The sequence below is a fragment of the Macrosteles quadrilineatus genome, unplaced genomic scaffold (assembly GCF_028750875.1).
Source record: "Macrosteles quadrilineatus isolate MER2022 unplaced genomic scaffold, UCM_ALF_1.0 Scaffold_9__3_contigs__length_116548681, whole genome shotgun sequence".
NCBI classification, from domain to species: domain Eukaryota; kingdom Metazoa; phylum Arthropoda; class Insecta; order Hemiptera; family Cicadellidae; genus Macrosteles; species Macrosteles quadrilineatus.
The window spans coordinates 96,506,752-96,528,566 of NW_026542602.1; the positions used below are offsets into that span (position 1 = coordinate 96,506,752).

A 21,815-nucleotide genomic window follows, 5' to 3' on the forward strand; every position below is an offset into this window, starting at 1 on the left:
CTAAACCCCCCAAGTTCCAACATAGATAAAACATATTCCTCAAGGCATTGAAGGTTCCAACCTTCAAAAATCTGAATTTTTCCTGTGAGAGCTGCCGGGGGCCTCATTGATTCTTAATACGACCATGGCCCTATATATATGTTTGTAAAGCACTTATAGCAAAGCACATATATTTTGCTCGAGTTATCACAAAAACGACCCGATTTCGATGAAGTTTTGTACAAACGTGAAAACCTACGTTTATTATTCTACAAGTTTGCGAATCAGCATGATCCGACCATGCGAACGGGGTTTTATGGGGTAAAAATTGTTTTGGACCCTCAAAACAAAATTTCCCAATTTCTCTCTCTTAACTATTTTGAACAAACTTAAAAAGTAATTTAGTATATTGAAGTGTTTTTGTTCGGCTTATTGGTCACAGATAACATTATAAATTTAAAATTACCATGTTTATTCTTATGGAGAATAAGTAAACTGTTGTAGTGTGCTTATTTATATTTTGACTATATTATATTTTTTATTTATATTCATATTTTTATATTTTGATCAAACTTGGCAAATCTATTTATTTTATACTAAGCTAATAATATTTTACTAAAACACGCTTAATCACCCTTCCTGTAGCAGCAAACCTAGGTACTCGTTAACTTGTTAAACCCAATATTATTGAAATATATTTAATTGAAAATTAAATCAGGCAAATGGAAATTTTCTTAGTCTGCAGGTTTGCTGCGGAGGTATTTTTCCTATGCCAGTGGCATTTTTACAAGAGGTAAACGTAAGAATACAGTTTGGTAGATGTGAACAATTGATGCAGTACTAACTGTTACATAATAATATGCGGCTTTAACACCATGTCATTGTTGTAGGCATGTACTGTTTGTCAACACTTCCAGCCTACCCACACAAAATCACTAATATACACTTCCGCTTAACTATACAAGCCCCACTTCCTGTCCCTCAACAATTACAATATATTATCTACCTATATTATTTTCGATTTCATGACAGACTATGTGTAGATATAAAGTCAATGCATATAGCAAAAAGTTAAGGAAGTTAATAATAGTTTAAACTTATTTTCTTTCCTTCCATTGTCATTACCATAGATAGTCTATGTCATTACCTACGAATTGAGAAATAAGTAGGTAACCTGTTTATTTTAGATAATTTTTAAATTACATCATCCAATGTGAAAAGTAAATGAATTAAAATTTCTTACCAAGGATAAAGTAGAATATATTTCACCACTAAGAAAATATGGAAAACCAAGTAACATTACTTTATTTTACAGAAGATAAAACAGAACCAATGCGATAAAATATATAACATAAAGCCAACTAAATACCAAGTTATAAGGCTACATGGCGTCTAATCAAGCCTACTGTCAAGCAAACTTAAAGAAAAAGTTTAAGTATCGTCTGCATCGTATAAACATAACCTATATTTAACTTTGACTGTAAATGTGTAAATAAATAAATACAGCTACAGCACTGACACTGAAAGACTGTAGTACTGTACTACAGACAAGGTGGGATGGAACTGAAATCCGGAATACATTACGCTGGCTAGTTGTATTTTTGTCTAATTTTTAATGTTGCTATTTATTTACAAGTGTTAGGCCTATACCTATTCCGTAAAAATAATTACATTGTTGGAATTTGATGGTAAGTTTTTTTTGAAAATGAACTAAGAAGTAGGCTTAGGTTTTTTCGAATTTCCCTTATTTAGAAAATTAAAACATTATAAAAAAACTGGTTTATTGAATTCATACTAACTAATAAGTAGACAATTATTAAGTAGACTTATAATAAACACACATCAAATGGACTTAGTTCTTAATCACCGTAGGCTATATGTAAGCTCTTACCATTCATAGCTCTCATGATAAGACCTAGACCCGGGACCGCTTTTACTTACTTTTTTCGTTTATAACTTATTCCACCAGAGGCCAAAAACACTATTTAATAAAATATCAATGCATGTACAGGGTGTCCCGTAAGTAAACAGCCAAAATCCGGGAAATGGTTCTATTGGTCAAAATAAAGAGAAAATCAAGAATAACATTTTTCCAAAATCACTTTGTAAACCAGATATCTGCCATTTTGTTTTTTAACATAAAAACATTACTTTGAGACCCTACCAGGGTGACCATACATACTGAGAATCCTGGGAAGTTTGCGTAAATGTATTGAATCAGGAACTATGTGGGAATTTTGTACTCGCACTGGGAAAACATGCTATACTCTGCAGTCACGGTGAAATTGCGATCATCATCCGTGGGCATGGCGAAATCGTAAACACCCCCGAGGTCAAAGCAAGATCAAGAACGTCTTCCGCGGTCATGGCAAGATCAAAAACATCTTCCATGGTCGGGGCAAAATAAAGAACATCTTCCCAGGTCATGGTAAGATCGGGAACGTATTCCGTGGTCACGGTAAGACCGATAACACCTTCTGCAGGCATGGAAACATAGATAATATCTACAGTTGTCATGGCAAAATCATTAACATCTTACAAGATAAGGGAAAAATTGAGAACACCTCCAGTGGTCACGGCAAGATTGAGAACATATTCCGCAGTCTCAGTAAAATCTTGAACATAATCCACGATCTCGGCAAACCCGTATACATCTATTGCAGTCACGGTAAAATCAAGAACATCTGCTGTCATGGCAAACTTGATAACATCTTCCCTAGTGCGATGAAATCATGAACGTCTTCCGCAGTCAGTGTAAAATCGAGTACATCGTCAGCACAAGCTTTCAAGTGAATAATAAAGTAACAAGAACTTATCAACATGATTGAACTTTGCTATCTGACTCCATTTTATTACAAATTATAACAATCGACAGCCCAATAGAAGTTTTGTTTTTGGTTAGGTGGCAAAATTTTTGTATCCGACACAATCTTATTATTGATTGCTACTTTGTTGTGTTCAATTTATATTGTCTTGCGTTTTCAGCCTTGTGATAAAAGATGAATGTTGGGCAGTCAGAAAACGGAGTCAATGAGTCACCTTATACAGTTCATGTTCTTTATGATGGTTACTCAAAAATAGTGAGTGAATCTGAAATGGAAGCTAACGGCACCTGTACTCTGATTAAAGGAAGGCTCAATCTGATAGTGGACACCATGACTCCATGGGATAAAGATGTCATTGTTACTGGTAGGTAGATGTTTATTAGCGAAGACTTACAAAGACCAACAAAAAAGTAGATTGAATGTTAGAGTAAAATATAAATAACAATTCTTTGGTGTTATAAAACAGTTAAGATTCTACTTAATTTAGCATCTTTGGCATTACCCCTATTTTTCAAGTCTGTTCTCTTATAAGACTACAAATTCAGGCACAGAAAATTTAAACCCATGTGTAATTTAGCCTATATTAAAGCCAATTCACTAAAGTTATATTTTGTGGCTATATCTATTTTCATTTGATAAAAGTCGGTACTTTTCTGCTATACGGACAACACCTCAATTTTAAAAGAACGGACAATAAATTAAGATAATTAAACATTTCAAATGAAGGATAATGGTATTTTTAAACTCGGTCTGGTTGTACATTTATAGAAAAGTGCTTTCTCAAAACAAAAGAGTACAAGTGCATTTTGTGTCCATTCTCCCAATCTTTAGATTTCCGTAACAGTCACTAACTTTGCTAAAAGCTTCACTATAATCGATACAACTACCTATCAACTATCAATTGAGATGAGGACGCCACCTTGGTGCGTATTTTAACCCAAATGTGAGTGAAGGATGAGTAGTGAGATTATCTGTGTACTGACTTAGATCTAGGGGTGTCACGGGACCCATATATTTAGGGGGGGGGGGGCACAACCAGGACACCATCCTAACGGGGAGTCTGGGGGGTAAAATACCTCTATAACACTTGGTATACATTACTTGTGAGTAGAGTACATTACCTTTAGAAAGTATTCATAGTCATAGTCAAGAATCTGTATTCATAGTATACATTTTCATATGAATACATGAGTATGAATACATTTTCACATGGTTGTACATGAATAGCGTCAAATAAATTAAAACTATGATAAAGCCATTTTCAATTCATCTAAAGAGTATAAGCCGTTAAATATTCCTTGAGACTATTTTTTTAAATGTTGAGTTTTTGTTCTGTTTTAATTTTCAAAAGAATAAATTTAAAAAATTCATGTACTGCATTGACAGTCTTTTTTTAGAAGAGCTCTATTTTACGTTTTCCAATTAAAAAGCTATTTTTGTTACGTGTATTGCAGTTTTGATTGTTTTCTTTAATTGGTGGATTGAATTTTTTTTACAAACATAATACAGTCAAGAACATACAAACCATAAACAGTGAGGATCCTTAAATTTTTAAAGTGTTCTTTTGCAGAATCATTGTTGTTCATTTTTAACATAGCTCTGATTGATTGCTTCTGTATTGTCAAAATTTGGTTTAGATTCGAATTTGAGGTGGCTCCTTATACACATATGCCATAAGATATATGGGATTGAATGTGGGAAAAATAAAATAATGTTTAAAACCTCAATAGGTACTACATAGTTTTGACATTTTTATAATCGCACAAAGTCCGGAATTTATTTGATTTAAAACAAGTTTACAATGTTGGTCCCAAGACAAGTTACTGTCCAATGTAAGGCCAAGGAAACTTACGGCTTCTATTATTTCCATTGGTTGATTGAATCTGGATTGAATTTTCTTCATGAAGGCAGTTAATTGATTAGAAACAATTTTCTCATAAATTTTAGACATTGGTGATAGCAAAGATATTGATCGGTAATTATAGTTCGGCCGCTTAGAAAACGACCTGCACGCTAATGCTAAACCAATGCTGCCTAAGCGGCAAACTATACCAATACAGTAGACTCTTGATAATTCGAAATTGGTGGGCCAAGCATATAAATTTGAATTATCAAGAGTTTTGAAATATCAAGAGTTCGATTTATCGGGAGAAAAATAAACCATTCGAATTACAGACAGTTAATTTGTTTAATACATACAAAGGTACAGCACGTTGCAATAAAACATCATACCGTATTTTAGTACACTTTTAAACAATCAACGGCTTATTTTTCAGTTACTGTAGTTGCAAAGAAATCTGTTATTTAGCGCTATATATTTGGCCAACAGCTGAACTATCAGCTGTCGACAACTACGTTTGTGCTCAAGGAGATGTCGCGCAATCTAGAGATCGGATTGCCAACTTAGAAAAACAAGTCAGCGAACTAACTCAGACTACTGTTCTAACTAAACAAACATCAAAAATGTGGTTCGGATTCCACTATAAACTGTAGGTCCCTTAGTTGCCATTAGCTGTATGGGCTATTAATTAACAGCTGTGTCTAAGGAACATGTCGGCCTTAGTCACTAACAAGACTACAAGATCGCGCCACTCATCCTACACTCATCCTTCACTCATATTTGGGTTAAAATACGCACATAGTGGCGTCCCCATCTAAAATAATTGATAATTGATAATCAAAACGTCCAACACTAGCCTACCATGGGAACAGGATGTACTGTACTGTATAGTTTCCTGTTATAACAGGAAGAGATCACTTCAAATTATAGAGTGTTTTGCCAACTTCGAATTACTGCTTGACTTTGATTTATAGAGTGTTTTTTCGACGAAACTTCGAATTACAGCATGACTTCGAATTATAGAGTGTTAACCAACGAAACTTCGAATTACTGAGTTACTTCGAATTATAGAGTGTTTTTCCGACGAAACTTCGAATTACTGCGTGTTACAAATTGACCTGCCCTCTATTTGGACTTTGAAATACCGAGTGTATCAAAATGCATGGTAAAAATTTGAAATATTGAGAGATTCTCTAGGGACTGAGCCTTCATTTTGAATTATCGAAAGTTTTGAATTATCAAGTGTTTGAATTACCAAGAGTGGACTGTATCTGTAGCCTCATTAGATTTAGGAATTGGAATTACTTTAGCAATTCTTAAATTGTCTGGAAAGATGCCTCTAACAAAAGAGGAGTTGATTAAATGTGAGAGAATTTTACTAAGCTGCTGTCTTACAAATTTTACGGCTGATATTGTAATCCCGTCATGGCTGGAGGATAGTTTATTTTTAAAAGAATTTATAATTTTTTCAATTTCATCTTTATTAGTGTCACTAAAATAGAATATATTTTGAATATTGACACAGATTGAGCCGGTTGGAGCTAGTTGTTCAGGGATATCTCTGGATGTCTCTTGGCTACAAGAAGGGGACACATTAATAGGCCTGTCCATCACAACATTGATAAAATAAGAATTTAATAAATATGATGTGGAAAGCAAAAAGGGACCTCTTGTCGGCGATGCAAAATTTTCAGTGCGGTTGATATGACCAAAAATAACCTTAATGTAAATGTATTAGGCTACTACCTTTTCGTAGCTATTGTTTGTTTTGTCTCCCCTAAAAATGGTGCTTGTTTTGTCTTGTAAAATTTTCAGTTTGTGTTACCCAGTCAAATGTTTTTAAATTCAATTCTGTTTCCTTGTCCTTGCCAAACAAGTTAAATTTAGCTGGTTTTAATACCCATAAAGGTCCCCTGAAAGTTTGAGTCAATTTAGTTAAGAAATAAGTAAGTTATGAGTACTTTAGTGTTTGGCAGTTTTGGTTAAGGTTAAAAATATTAAAATTCGGTTTTTTATTGATTTGTTTACTTCTTTTGTCATAGAACAAGACAGTATCGGTTAAAATATCAAATCGAAGATGCAAAAGGTCGAAAAAAATAATTTTGTTAGCCTCTGCACGGTCTGAGAAATTTTGCTCAACGTTATTTCGCCATAATGACAAGAGGTCCCATTTCTAATATTCACTTTACAACAAAGTTCAGTCTATAGAGAACAAAATATCTCACCAATTTTGCGGTCCCGACAAGAGTTTTATGGAGAAACAGGCTACACACTTAAAGAGTTTAATTGATTAACACACTTTTTTGTGTTATGGAGAAATAACATAACAAGAGGTCCCTTTTCTAAAACGTTTATGACATGCTTCGATAAAACAATTATTGAAATGAAAACTACCATGAGTTTAGACAAAAATTGGTATTCTTTCCAAAGAGGACATTATAAGCTTTCTTTTGATATCAAAATAGTTTCTTAAAAAAAAAAAAAAAAAAAAAAAAAAAAACTGTACATATGAACTTGAAATTTTTTAAAGATTTTCCCAAAATTTCCCTTTTCCATAAACTTTCAAAGCTCTATAACTTAAAAAAAAATCGTAGATGCATGGGACTCTCACCAAGTGATTAGGAATTTAATAAGGAATTCAGATTTAATAAATTTCCACATCACAAATTATTAATTTCAAGAGGATCTGCAACTCTTTTGTTTCCATTTACTACATATATGTTATTTGTGCAATTAACTTAACTTTTCATGGTTTCTGAGTTTATAATATCCCAAGTAGTTTTAACTATATGTTTGGATTTCTTAATCTTGCTATTATAAAACAGTTTTTACTTCAATCAGTTTTTTTCTATAGATTTTATTTCTTAATCTATAGAAAAAAAATTATCTTAATTTTGCCAAATTCAAATACAATCACTCATGTTAGCAATTCACAAAATGAACCCCTAGACAAAAAACGTAGGCTAATACACATTATTTAGTCACTAGTTGAACACATCGCGATGCACAGGACAGAGAATAGCTACGAGGTAAGAGTCCGCATAACCTTAGCCTGGTTCAAGTGGGAAGGGAGTCTTATTGCTGTTAACGGACAATCCTCATGATTAAACATTGTTCTTTACAAATTCAGCTGTATAAAATCCATGTGTGGTCGCTATAACAGAAAATTGAGGTGTGGTCGTCAAAAGTTTATGAACTTGAAACAGAAGAGTAACTTAAGTCTCCTTGTATCCACTTATTTGCTTAATAGATTACTAACAAATCACCTTCACACTAAGTTAACAGATGATTTCTTTGTTTAGATTAATTTGCCTCATTAAGCATGGATAAAAATAATTTTCTATTTCAGCCTTAGGCAAACACGGAGTGAACGTGAATCAGATTGACTACGTAATCAGCACACATAGCCACTCCGACCACACCGGCAACAACAACCTCTTCCTGAAAGCTAAACATATCGTGGGATTCAGCATCAGTTATAAACACAAATACACAATACATCCATTTGATGAAGGTAGGTTTGCTCTAAAATGTACATTGTAACAATTAAAACTTCATTGTAAATAAGACATGATTTTACATTTAAAATGCAAAAATGTACTTACTCTTAATCCCATGGCCATGCGTATCTAACAAGTTATTTGGCCACACCAACAACGACCCTCCATCTTTCTCTATTTTAATATAATAAACAATAATTGAAAAATGTATCAAGTGTAAAAATTGTAAGTAACCTACTGATCTTAAAGTCTGTCAGAAGATGCATTTGATCTTACTTCACTTTTGATGACCTGCTTGACTTTGGATGCTGCAATTAGACTTCTCTTACAATTGTAAAATCCTAAGCAAGTTTGAAGTTTGATGACTGACAAGCCTAGAGGGCGTTTATGTTGATCACTCATTTCTTTTCATCCCTATTTTGTGGGATAAACCTTTCACATTGGTACAAATAGTACACATTAAAACTACTCCTTTCACGTATACCAGGAGCGTTTTTGATTATTCAAAATCAAAACCTAATCAGCTATTATGAACCCTGTAATTTAGTTTTAATTTGGTTATAGGAAAGCCATATGTGATTGACAAAGACATTTCAATTATCCCTACTCCAGGCCATACTCATGATGATGTCTCAGTTGTCGTCAATACAAAGAACCAAGGAACTGTTGCGGTTGTAGGTGGGTGGTGAATTACTTTTAAATGTATAGTTTGATTCTACTCTACATCACTACTTGACTTTTCATTGTAGTATTTAACAGAATTTAACAAGAGCTGGGTGGATAATGCTCGCCTAATAAATCAAAATGTTCATGTTAACTCTACTCAGGACAATTACCAATAATCAGAAGGTTACTGAAAAAGTCAGAAGCTTTTTGTTGGTTCAAAACTCGATCCAGCTGTGCATTGAGCAATTAATAAATAAACGATCCTGATAATTAAAGCAGCTCATCTTTGTAGTCATTAACAAAGTACTCGCGTGAAGTTGGCCCCACCATAATGAGCACAAATTATATAAACATATCCATAATTTAGTGCTGAATTTGTGCTTCTCCAAGGTATATATAAAAAAAATTGTGCTCTACAATAACACACCAAAAAATTATAAAAACTGTTGGCGGGGCTAACTTCAAGTAAATGAGGAAAAACTGCCGCCAGTGATGACGTCATCCGCCCCACCACATTGAGCAAATCAGTTGAAAATGGTGTCACGATTTAGTGCTAATTTTAGTGCTCATTTAGTGCTCGGTGGCAGTGTTTTGTATTCACATGATGTTGGGTGTTGTGTGTCAATAAGGTGGATGCGGCATGTGTGCTGTAGATCCTCATCTGTCATTAATTGTGTGCTTATCAGCGGGGTATCTTCTGGTGGAAATGCAAAAATCTTTTGTCCTTCGAGGCTACGATGGTCTTCCTCTGTAATCATAGATACTCTGCCGCTGTTTGTGTTCACAGATTTACTCCTAATGAATTTCCCTGGATGTGCTCTTGTTTTGGTGGATTCAGCATCTTCATCGTCACTGAGTGGAATAAGAGAGGCTGTTTGGCCCAGGTCCAGTGTGGAATTGATTGTTGTTTTCAATCAGTTTTTTAGGCGGGGTTTATCTGTTTCCCTCTGTATTAGGTGTATTCAGTTTTTTAGGCGGGGTTTGTCTGTTTCGGTGTATTCAGTTTTTTAGGCGGGGTTTGTCTGTTTCCCTCTGTATTAAGTGTATTCAGTTTTTTAGGCGGGGTTTGTCTGTTTCCCTCGGTATTAAGTGTTCACAGTAGTGCTGCGATTAGCATAAGTTCTGGCGTCCACCACCAGGAGTGCCATGTAGTTAAGGCGCACATAATACGCAACACCAGAACTTATGCTAACCGCAGCACTGCTGTCGGTCTATATTGAATTCTATTTGTCTATGCCTATGAGTGCCGTGTAGTTAAGGCGCACTTGCTATGTAAATACACGGTACTCCTGGTGGTGGACGCCAGAACTTATGCTAATTGCAGCACTGCTGTCAGTCTATATTTAATTCTTTTTGTCTATGACTGTACCAATAACGTTAACATATGATTTAGACAGTTCAATTTAAGCAATGTTATTAATAATGTTTGCTTTCGGGCCACTAATATCATTTGTTTATATTTACGATCCATACCGTGACTGATCTAGTATTCGTGGTTGATACCTTTGATTTTAGTATTTGTCTAACATCAAAATTAGATCTCTATACCATGGCTTAGGATTTTGTAAAAGTAATTTAGATTTACAAATGCAATTATTTGTGTCAGGTGATTTGTTTGAACGGGAGGAAGATTTGGAAGATCCTGAACTATGGCGGACAGTTGCAGGAAGTCAAAGTCCAGAAAGACAAGAAGAGAATAGAAACAAAGTATTGAGATTGGCCAACTACATCGTCCCCGGCCATGGTCCTATGTTCAGAGTTACAGATGCGATGAAGAAGAAAGTTGAGTTATAGATATGACTTATGTAAATTAGGTGTTTATATTGTGAAGAGAATTTTTGTTTGTTCTGGAAGTGATCTAAAACAATAACTTGTATGCCACTTACAGAAGGTTGTCCTCTGGAAGGATGGTAACAAAATAAAAGATACTTATTTTTTGTCTTCAGCTTTTTAATACCTACACTTCTATTGCAGTTTCAGAAGTTCAGCTGACATCATCATTGTCCCCCATAATTGCGACAAAAATCTTGTTTATCTCCCCGCAGCCACGGAAATGTTGTTGTCATCCTCAGCTATTGTGGCCAAATCTAAATCTTTTGCGGTAACAGAATCATTATTATTCTCATCCACGATCACGTGAACATTATCATCGTCATCCATGACAAAAGCAATCATGGAAAAATCATCGTCTTTGGCGATTGCAACAAACTACTGAACATCACCCGCACACACAGGTACAAAATCAGCACTTTGGTCATTTGATATGCTCCCTGGATAATTTGACCTTTTCACTGTTCCGATACGACAATGGTCCCTGTCTCATAGGTGGCAGATTAGGGTGTAATATAGTTAAGTGTAAGTAAGGTATGGGTGTTAAAAATCAAATAAGTTTGTCATATCACAATTAAAGTTTATTTTCACAGTCTTATTATTTTCAATAATGAAAGATAATTTATACATAGGCCACATGGCATTACTTTAAACATAAATGGCAAATTATAAAAATAAGTATTTACTATTTCTTAACTTCTAGTTTCATTTTTAATAAAAATAAAAAATGAATTGAAAAATTGTTTGTGCAATGAATATGAAAATGTGAAATCCTTTAATATAGATATCTAAAAATAGCTTTTTATTAGGAAAAATACATTGAAGAATGTTTCAGTACTTATTCCAGATTAAGTTTTAATTTAGGATTATTTATTTGTAGTGCATTTTAACAGTCCTTGACAAACATGTATGTTTAGACGGTTTCAAGGTGTTAACTGTTATTTTAACAAATTCTGAACAAAACACAAGCTTTAGCTATTGATACAATATATGGTAAACAAATACTTCATATCCCTGTATGACTGGAACACTGACATTGACATTGCGTATTGTATCAGTGATTTCCGTAGCTTTCAGTTCTTTGCTTCTTATAAAATCATTTTATGCCAAGTTTCCCCTTAAATGCAAAACAATGACTAGAATATTTAGCTATAAAATATGTTTAGGACAAAATTTCATGGTTAAACGTTTGTTTGATTGTAAGTTATTGCAAGTTCAAATTAGCTTGAAGAATTACTACCTATGGATATTTTTAACACAATCGATAAAAAAAGTTTGTACAACCATAAAACCACTTTCCTAATTGTCCTAAATTGTAATGTAAACAAGAGTGGTGAATTAATTTTTTTTCCTTGTGCGCAATGTTCTGGATTACATAATACAATACATATTTACAAAGTAATATAAATACAAATATTTTTATTGCAATAAAATAGTCTATACTAGTTAATAGTCAAATTACAAAAATATATATTTTATATCTATTTATATTCTGGGTTTATTTTCAGTAGACTTAACATGATAAATATCCCAGGCTTGTGCCTAGCATCCCAGGAAAAAAAACAAAACAAAAAAAACATGATAAATATAACATTATAGATAACTTGTGAATATTTAATGCATGTTATTATACTTATTAAGATGTATTTAAAATAAAGCCGAAATGTTAGAAATGCATTCTAGCTTTAATATCGTATGTTTTTCTTTATAGTCCCAAAATAAATCTATCAAAGCAGTTAGCTGCTACAAAAGTTTACAATTTTCACGTCAAACATTTTAGAGGCATTTCAAAATATTAATCAAATACTATTTTTAATTCCACAAAAAGGTAAGTGTCAATTTACAAATTACTTAGATCTATTATCAAGTGTAAATAAAAACATTGATTTACAATACAAAGAAAGCATTATCTGTATTTAATATTAAACAGAAGGTTAAGACCAGGAGATAGTGAACGGCTGACTCATATCTAGGGACAGATCTTGTATAAGTAGAAACTGTAACAATAAAAATGCAAGACTATAAACACGGCACAAAATAATACCACACTGTACAGCTCTTGACAAATAAGCTGGCACTTGGCCTAGCGCAGGCAGTGTAGGCGAGTGGAAGTAAGGAAAAGATCTGACTGCAAACATTTCTGCTGACTCACGGGGTTGACTTCCGTGTTTCACGTACGCCTTCAGGAGGGTCGCGAGGACAGTTGACACAACACGCATGATGGCATATAATATTTTTGAACTAGATACTAGTAGTGATCAGTCAAGTGTCAGCCTAGATGTCACGGGCTGTAATACAACTAACAAAATAGCACAGACAATTAATTTTGTTAGTGTCAATGCCAGTGGCATTTTGTAAAAAATTACTGAAAGAAGGGTCGCTTAATCCTTGAGTGTCCTTCAAAAAGACTGAGGATGGACACGGTACAGGTATGTTAACCTTCATATATTTAAATTTATCAATATTGGTGGATTTCAAATGTTAAATTTACCATACCTTTATGACCTTGTCGAAAGTGAAGTTGGCAGGCTTACTGTTGACTATAACTTTTCTCACATCGCTTGGAACACCCAACACGTCCACTTCTCCCAGTACCAGCCTCGTCTTATAGCTCCAATGCTCGACTGTGCTGCTTACATTCAAACCCGTCGCCTTAAAGGTGAGGAAGTTGTACGTTCCGGTTTCAAAATCTGGGAAAATTAGAACTTTACAAACTGTTCAGCAATGGATGGTGTTTGTGTAACAGTAAAATACTAGCAACTAATTACATTTATTTGAATACCATAGCAAGCTTACCTGAGTGGAAAAGAGCCCACTGAAGACCAAGAAACAACAATTTAACCTATACACACAAATTAACAGTTTTGAAATTATTCTCACCAAGAAAGGTTGATTTAATGTGTCTAGTGTTTTATTTTTTAGTGGACTATTTCCCATCCAGTTAAGCCTGTGTACAAATATAATCCTTGGAACCAAGGTCCTTGTGCTCTATTTTACATCCTTGATAAATACATTTGTTAAGAAAAGTTCAGATTTATAGTACCTCTTGTGTAGTAAAGGTCACAACGTCAAGTTTCCCTATCCATCCAAGTTGATGTTGTTTGACATTTTTGGACCTGATGTACTTGTACTTATATTGAGAGCGAAACAGCTGTAGTTGCACTAACTGGACAAGATTGTTTGAAAATAGCACAGGTAAACAGTATTGTAAACAGTATTGTAACCCAGTAGCACAGGTATTGTAAACCTTAATTTAGCGTAATTTATTAATCCAAAATTTAACTCCGTCATGAATTTGTTAGGTGGCAAACTTAGCACGAATTTGCGCTATTTGCGCCGGATGAAAAACACAGTCCCAACATGTTTAAATGTGGACTGTCAAAAACATAAAATGTTCAACGCCCTACCTATTCAACCATATGCAAATGAAACGGTAGAGTTTTTGCACTGTTCATAGTGCTGGCTTGAAACCACTTGTAATTGTAACGCAAATTTCCTGCTGGCGAAAACTCGAATGGTAGTGCAGGGAATTTTGCCACCTAAACAATCGATAAAGTCCCAGGAATTGCACGAGTCGGGGTGCTGGGATTTCCCAGAAGTCGATAGTGATTTAGAATAGTCTTAGGACTTGGTATTCTCAGTTAATCAGAGCTCAGTACAAAATAAAGTGTTACTAGACACAACACTACTTGTAAATTGTGACGTGACTCTGTGGGCTTTAAACTACAAAAAATGCAATAAAATGAGTAGATAAACTAAGTAGCCTCACACTGTTTACCTACAGGGCTACACAAGAGAACCTGAAACAAACAAGAGTTAGATTGACCCAGCCTAGGTCCCACAGAGTCTGAGTTTAAACCTAAAGAAATTGCCCTAAGTTGCCAGTGAAAATAAAACAAAGTTAAAACAAAAAATAAACCAACTTCTAAAAACTAAACTAAAATATTATGATTATTTATTATTACATAATACCAAAATATCTCTTTAAATATACCAATTGGATGGATACAAATAGGCTAAAATTCTCCAAGACACAAATCTACAAGTCTGGCATAAGTATGAAATTGTATTATATTTTTTACTTGGTTGTGATGGTCACAAATAATCAAGCACCCCAGATTCAGAGTTTCCAGACAATAAACTTGGCAAACAGTTATAATGCAAGATCTACTATAATACATAACCTAACACTTTGGGAAGTATCAATATTTACCATAAGAATCCCCATCATCCCAGTATAGGTCACCATGAGCCATGTTATGATCACATAAAGACACTAGTAGAGCCATGGGGTTGAGTCGGCTGAAACCCATAGAAAACACATAACAGCAGTTCTTTATGGCAGACCTGTCAACTTCGGAGGAATTTCAGGCAGAAGTGACCCCCCCCCGCTGCAGGAGGGTGTGGGGGTCCTTCCCCAGAAACATTTTGAAAATTTAAGCCTAAAAAACAGGGGTTTAACCATTTTTTACTAATGTATAAATAGTTTTAAATATTAATTTTTTTCCATTTCATATCATCCAAAAACGTACAAAAGTTATTGAAAATAGCAAATAGCACACTAGGAAAGTTAAAGGGACATTGAACGGTCCATTCATTTTTATATCTTGTTTTGTATTTGAAAGATCCACTATACTTAGTTGCTCGTCCAAATCACTCTCCATCACACATTGCAAAAAATTCCCGATTTTCCAAAAGATTTCCCTGTTTTGTATGTAAATTTGTATTGTATCAGATATGCGGGAGTTTTTCTACCGAAAGCGGGAGAGCGGGAGTGGGAGATAATGTGGGAGAGTTGGAAGGTCTGTTTATGGTGCTTTTATCTATGTTAAGTGAATTACAGAACAAGGCAGACATACCATAGAGAGTCATTTTAGGTATATAAAGATAAATGTAAAATAGTTACTAACTGGAATCTACCTTCTATTGAATGAATCAATTATAAAAACTCACAAGAATAGATCGGATCCATTTTGGACTGTATTTACCATAAAACCTTCTTACAATAAACTTCTGAAAATGAGGTAAGCTCTGTTCACTAAGCTGCTAATATTCCACAACCACAAAGAAAATCTGAAATGTAATTAATTTTTTAGGGCTGACAATCAAAACTTGTTTCTGGCAACCAAAGGAATAAACTGGGAAGCTGATAAAATATTTTTGTATATATTTTGTAATAACTGTAAATAATGATTATTTTAAACGAAATAAAAGAGATTTTGATTTTATTTTATTTGTATACTATAAGTTTCAGTTTGAATATTTATGTTTACTGAAGTAACTAAACAAATTTTCAGGTTTGAATGTTCCTTAGTTCTCTGAAGTAGAAAATATTTCAAGTAGAATTTAAGGTGGGTAAAATTCAATCAAATATGTTGATCTAAAACTGAATAAATGCACCAGTACCAGAGTACTAATTAAGACTAATCCAAACCACCTGTGGGAAAAAATACACTGTATTTGAACTAAAAATAAAGCTATGTGTTCTGCAATACTGACCAGGGAGTCCAGCCAACTGGGAAACTTAGAAAACCAACAATAGTATGTGAATTTAAAATAACTGGCAATAAGTCTGTGAATAGTACGTCGAATTTGGAACTATCAACAATAGACAAACATATTTATTTGTAATTTAGCATCAACCGAGTATCCATCTGTAAATGGCGTCCTGTTGCTTTACTTTTGAAGTCATCCTAGTCATAAACACAAGTTGACTGCGGGAAATGGTCACAGGTTTTTCTGCAATAACAGTCTATGAAAACAGATATTTCCACGATCACGGTAAGTGATCACAATGTTGCTCTGATTGCAGGGGAAAATATTATGATGGCAGAAGCAATATCAATATATTAATAGGCAAGCATGTTTCTTTAAAACATTTTTTCCCAGCCCGTGTGCATCGTAGGGAAAATCTACGCATACTATTAAAAAAATATCCTGTAGATGTGCAGAATATATTTATGAATAAAAAAAAGCTCATAAATAAGCACTAAAAATGAGTTTAAAAATAATAAAAAAATTAACATGGGCCTTATGGATTTCTATGCTGATGATTAAATATAAACAGAAAATCAAAACAAATAGAAGTGTTTCCAATCACATGTTTTATTTACAGCGTGGGGTAAAAATAGAGAAGATAGTACATTACATATTTTTGGTTGAGTTTTCGACCACTGGACAACCTCTAGTATTTAATAAAACTTCAGAGCTATTAAAATACATTATTTCGATTTGTCATCAAATTTAACCTCATATCTGGCTAATCTGAACAAATTTGGTAATTAATATGAATAGGGTCCGGTTTCAATTACTGTAGTTCAGATTAGCAGGACTCTGGTGTCTAGGTAGCCTAACTAACCTCTCAATTTAGTTTTGTGTTAACCGCTGCCAATCAATTACTACCAGACACTTTGCTGAGACTCCTACCCAGTGAAGGGCTTCACAGTATTAGCAAAACCACTGGTAAATTCTGTCCAAAAACATGATTGACACAGACAAAAATAAAAAGTTCTACACAGGCTGCTAAAACGAAGGAAAATAACTACCTGGTTGTGGTGGTAGTGTTGGGCTTCTGGCCGGGAATTATTCTTCCACCCCTTAGTAGAAGTGGGAGGGAATCGCTAGGTGTGTCTAGCAAATATGTGCTTCCCTTGCTTACAATCTGCTTGAAGGAGTAAAAGTTGTACCAGCGGCCAGCCGGCAAATAAGCTGTGGCATATCCCTTTTCCTACAACAACCCTAAACTTGAGTCTTGCAGTGTGAACAACAGTAATATATCTATCATGATTAGGGTAAAGCAAGATATCTTGTTTTGACATCAGGAATCTGATTCCGACCCCAGGTGAGGAAATACCTAAACTAAAACATAATGAGATTAGTACAGAAACCCAGCAAAAGCTAGTTTTAGTTTGGGTGCTGTGCTATCTTACCTGATGATAGGATCAGATTTCAGATTCCGAAACGTAAAAACTAGTTTTGTTTTTACTAATTGAGAAGGAAAATGTTCACAATAAACTTGTGAACATGAACCAAAATGAACTGTAACCAAGGAATATTTTTTTTATTTATAAGAGATGTGTTTAAATCAGTAAACAAGTTAATTGGAGATGAATCTTAAATTAAATTAAGCCCAAAAGCAACAAGAAACGACATTGAATTAATATCTCATGGCATTTTCTTGACGGAGTTGTACAATACAGAGGACGTGTGCTTGAATGAGAGACCTCACTCTTTAAGCAAATTTCCCATACAGAGATTAAGAGATTACCACAGGTCTCATTCTAGAACTAGATCTGGGACTGCTTTACTTTCTTGTTTTGAGGTTCCCAAAGTCCAAAAACACCATCCATTAAAATTAATATATTTTTATATGTGTCCTTTAGCACAATAACTTAGCTAAATAATTTAGAATACTGAAGAGTTATTGTACAGTAAATATTTATAGAGAAAATTAAAAAAAATATATTAAATTTAAAATTCCCATATAACTCTGAAAAATAATAGAGTAAACTGTTGTCATTTGCTTGTTAATGAACATGTTTTTATCAAAATTGGAAAATTTTGTTATTTCATAATAAGCTGTCAACATTTTACTAATAAATAGTTATTTGTGTAACTAGTGGGCAAAGTGGCACTTTGCTGCACACGAGAGCAATATTTAAAAATGAATCTCGAATGATGAATATGAATGATCTCGAGTGCAGCAAAGGCCTTTTGCACTCCTGTTACACATTATATTTTTCCTACAGTCACTATAAAGCATATAAATAATTAGTCTTTCAAACACTATACAACACGTTTTTAGGTTCAGCTGGCAACACAAATAGGTGCCCTAGAGAAAGTAGTACCCGGTCCGTATCACTCCGCTATTTTTCCTCGGCAAGAAATGTGCTCCGCGACATGATAATATAGTTCCGTATGTTTTTGTAATTTGAAGTGGTTTCCGCGCCTAAAAAAATGCTTTAAAGGTATTTTTTTGTTTATTAAGATCGTAGGAATGTTTTAAAAACGTTTGAAAGAAAAGTCCAGAAAGTTCAGAAATACCGAAACTATAAACATGAAATGACAGGTTAAATCATAGTTGTAATAGTCAATCAGCTGCTCATAATACAGGGTGCGACAGAAAGAACTCCCCTATTAGGAAAGCTAATAAAAACAAAACCAAGTAAGATATGACATTTTTATTGCTATTAACCAAAAACACACATTGAACCATTTTAAAAAATATAAAATTTTAGTGCTTTAAATAAAATGTCGTTTTAATAATCGATAATTTAAAATTATCGTGTTTTAAATAAAATGTCATTTAAATGGCGGACTCCAGTGTTAACACATTGGTTCAAACGTTCCCGGTAGTTGTCCATTAACTTTCGGGTCATGTCGGGTGAGATGGCTGCAACTTCATGCCTTATTCTTTCCTTCAGGGCTTCCAAACTTTGAGGGCTATAATTGGGCCGTACTTTTTTGAAGAAAATGGCGCGACTGTGACTGTGAACAGCGAGCGTTATTGTGCGATGCTCCGTACTTTTTTGCAGCCAAAACTCGCTGTTATCTTTCCTGTTCGGGCCAATGTATGGTTCCAGCAGGATGGTGCTACTTCACACACGTCCCGTCAATCATTGACATTGGTCAAGGAAATGTTTCCTGGCCATGTCATTTCAATGCGCGGTGACATCGGATGGCCACTGCAATCGCCAGACTTGAGCCCGTGTGACTTTTTTTGTGGGGCTATCTAAAGTCTAAGGTATACGAACATCGCCCTCAAAGTTTGGAAGCCCTGAAGGAAATAATAAGGCATGAAGTTGCAGCCATCTCACCCGACATGACCCGGAAGGTAATGGACAACTACCGGGAACGTTTGAACCAATGTGTTAACACTGGAGGCCGCCATTTAAATGGCATTTTATTTAAAACACGATAATTTTAAATTATCGATTATTAAAACAACATTTTATTTAAAGCACTATAATTTTATATTTTTTTTAATGGCATAATGTGTGTTTTTGGTTAATAGCAATAAAAATGTCATATCTTACTTGGTTTTGTTTTTATTAGCTTTCCTAATAGGGGAGTTCTTTCTGCCGCACCCTGTATTATTATCTTTAAGTGTTGCCAAACCTATTTCCAAGCGTACACGGAATACGTGCATAATAGAACCACGCTGTTTTGTGTTGTTTCGTTGGAATCCTGATGTGCGCCAAAGTATAAACCGTACGACAAAAAATAAATATGCAGCAATTAGCAGCTTTCTGTACTATAAACAGTACAAGGAAGCCAACTTTGTCGGGTGACTGTAGGAAAACATACTTTATTAGCTTCACTGTAGCAGCAAACCTACTCATTAAACTTAATGTTATTTAAATATAGTGAGCAAATCTGACAACTTTAAGGAAATATTTGAGTAAATCCAACCAGGCAAATATAAATTTACTTAGTCTGCAGGTTTGCTGCGGTGGGGTATTTTTTAATGCTCTTAGATGCTGCTCTTATCACGCAGAGGCAGAAGCCATGTGATATTTTTTTTCCGTGATATAAATGCTACTGAATTACTTGTAACAATAAAGATTGATTTGATTGTCCCTCGTTCTACAACTTGCAACTAGACCTACCCTCAACCAAGGCAACACTAATTAAACAGGCCGTAATGCTCCTCAGGCATGACATAATTGTAGGTTACGGCAATGACGTAATTTTTGCCGTTTGTGATCAGCTGCTTGTTTTAATCTTTTCTTAGAAAACAAAAATATAACTAAAAAAATAACATTACGTCATTGCCGTCGCCTATGATGACGTCATGCCAGAGGAGCCTTACGGCCTGTTTATTTAGTGTTGTCTTGCCTCAACCTCATAATTAATTCAAAATAAACTGTTTAGCACATATCACTAATCAACAGTGATGGCATATTGATGAACTAACCTCTGAAAGCATTGGAGCTATCAAAAGGCCTGATCCCCACAGAAACTGACTATGGAGGTTGTACGTTTTCTCATCTTTGGGGAATCTGAAAATAACAAAGGAAACTGCTACATCAACAATGTGATAAAAATTTGGTCAGCAGACAATTATAATACATTGATCTTGCATTGATATTTGTTTTCTAACAACTTAAATTGTTTTCACTAACTTATTAGATACACGTTTTTACTGTCCTTATTGCATTTTACTGTGTCACTTATAGCCAAATGAATTAAAGCTTCTTGGTTATTTATAAGAAATAATAATATTCTAAACCTAAATTTGAATATGAAAGCATCCAAAACTTCTTAAAGGAAGTTTCCGTTTTGTTTAACATTTTCATCAATGAGTTTCAAAAGTAAAAACAACCTAAATTGTTATTATTCTGTTATTATTCCAGCCGTCTGTTGTACGAATCAAACAAAGTCCCACTGTTCCATAGTAAGTTAGTGAAATGGCGTCTTGTGTAGAGCAGAACTATGCCCACCACGAACCCCTCCCACCACCGCACTCTAAGTACAATATACTCGACAAAACCTCGTACAATTATGCATACACATCCATATTCAGAATTTATTGTGACTTCAGCCATATTATTTTGCAACTTACTCAACAAGCATGGGGCGGGCAACAGTTTCACCCTCATTATGAGCATGCCAAAACAATGTGTAGAGATATGGCAGGAAGAAATATCTAGTGAGAAGGGCTTTCTTTGCGGCATCTACCACTTCAGGGCCTAGTGCTACTGGGTCCTGGTCCTGACAACAAAATAACAATACAATAACAACAAGTGGCACAATAAAATTCACTAAAAAATAGTGTAGAGATAGATTTTAAGGTGAGCTGAAAAAGGAGACTGATTTAATTAAAAATTAAAACCTCCTGTACCGTATCTCATTTACATTTCTAGGGACGCTAAGCCTTATTTTCTTAAACCACTGGCGGATGGATCATTATAATCCCGCCGCTAATGCGCACCGACATTCCTTGATGGAACTGTTCCATCCTGGACTTTTTTCACTAGTTCTACATTATTCAGAGGGATCGAACATGTCAAGTCAATAATTTTTTCTGTCTATCTGTTAAGTTTTAAAGCATGTATTTTTAGTTTCTTTGGTTACCTAACCTGTTTTGGAAAACAAAAATATTAGTAAACAACAAGTGAGAGTTTTAGTGTTATGTTTTGAGTCAAAACGCCATTACTGTTGTATACAATCGAG

The 21,815-nt window shown here is 34.4% G+C and overlaps 2 protein-coding genes across 3 annotated transcripts in view; one reads left to right on the plus strand and one right to left on the minus strand.

Moving 5' to 3' along the window:
* The first annotated feature begins 1,480 nt into the window (after positions 1–1,480).
* LOC129004050 (metallo-beta-lactamase domain-containing protein 1-like) lies at positions 1,481–10,750 on the plus strand. Of its 2 annotated transcripts, XM_054432427.1 has the most exons (5): positions 1,481–1,667; positions 2,965–3,168; positions 7,994–8,158; positions 8,709–8,822; positions 10,417–10,750. In XM_054432427.1, the coding sequence occupies exons 2-5, from the start codon at positions 2,979–2,981 to the stop codon at positions 10,602–10,604; spliced, it is 657 nt and encodes a 218-aa protein (XP_054288402.1). In that variant the 5' UTR covers positions 1,481–1,667; positions 2,965–2,978; the 3' UTR covers positions 10,605–10,750. The 2 variants fall into 2 exon arrangements, with proteins under 2 accessions (XP_054288402.1, XP_054288403.1); XM_054432428.1 differs by lacking the exon at positions 8,709–8,822 and having other exon boundaries at positions 1,483–1,667.
* A 486-nt stretch (positions 10,751–11,236) lies between these two features.
* LOC129004041 (lysosomal alpha-glucosidase-like) overlaps positions 11,237–21,815 on the minus strand; it is a 28,734-nt gene continuing 18,155 nt past the window's right edge. The window contains exons 13-18 of the mRNA XM_054432414.1: positions 21,205–21,353; positions 20,557–20,641; positions 17,186–17,367; positions 14,854–14,942; positions 13,137–13,330; positions 11,237–12,637 (exon numbers count right to left, since the gene is read on the minus strand). Coding sequence (XP_054288389.1) covers positions 12,575–12,637; positions 13,137–13,330; positions 14,854–14,942; positions 17,186–17,367; positions 20,557–20,641; positions 21,205–21,353 — 762 coding nt within the window. The 3' untranslated portion in view covers positions 11,237–12,574. The remainder of the gene's footprint in view (positions 12,638–13,136; positions 13,331–14,853; positions 14,943–17,185; positions 17,368–20,556; positions 20,642–21,204; positions 21,354–21,815) is intronic.

Bases quoted from the DNA above. Each gene is read 5' to 3' on its own strand.
- LOC129004050 (XM_054432427.1), top strand. From the start codon at position 2,979: ATGAATGTTGGGCAGTCAGAAAACGGAGTCAATGAGTCACCTTATACA. The intron at 3,169-7,993 runs GTAGGTAGATGT...TTTCTATTTCAG, and splicing joins TAAAGATGTCATTGTTACTG to CCTTAGGCAAACACGGAGTG. The intron at 8,159-8,708 runs GTAGGTTTGCTC...ATTTGGTTATAG, and splicing joins AATACATCCATTTGATGAAG to GAAAGCCATATGTGATTGAC.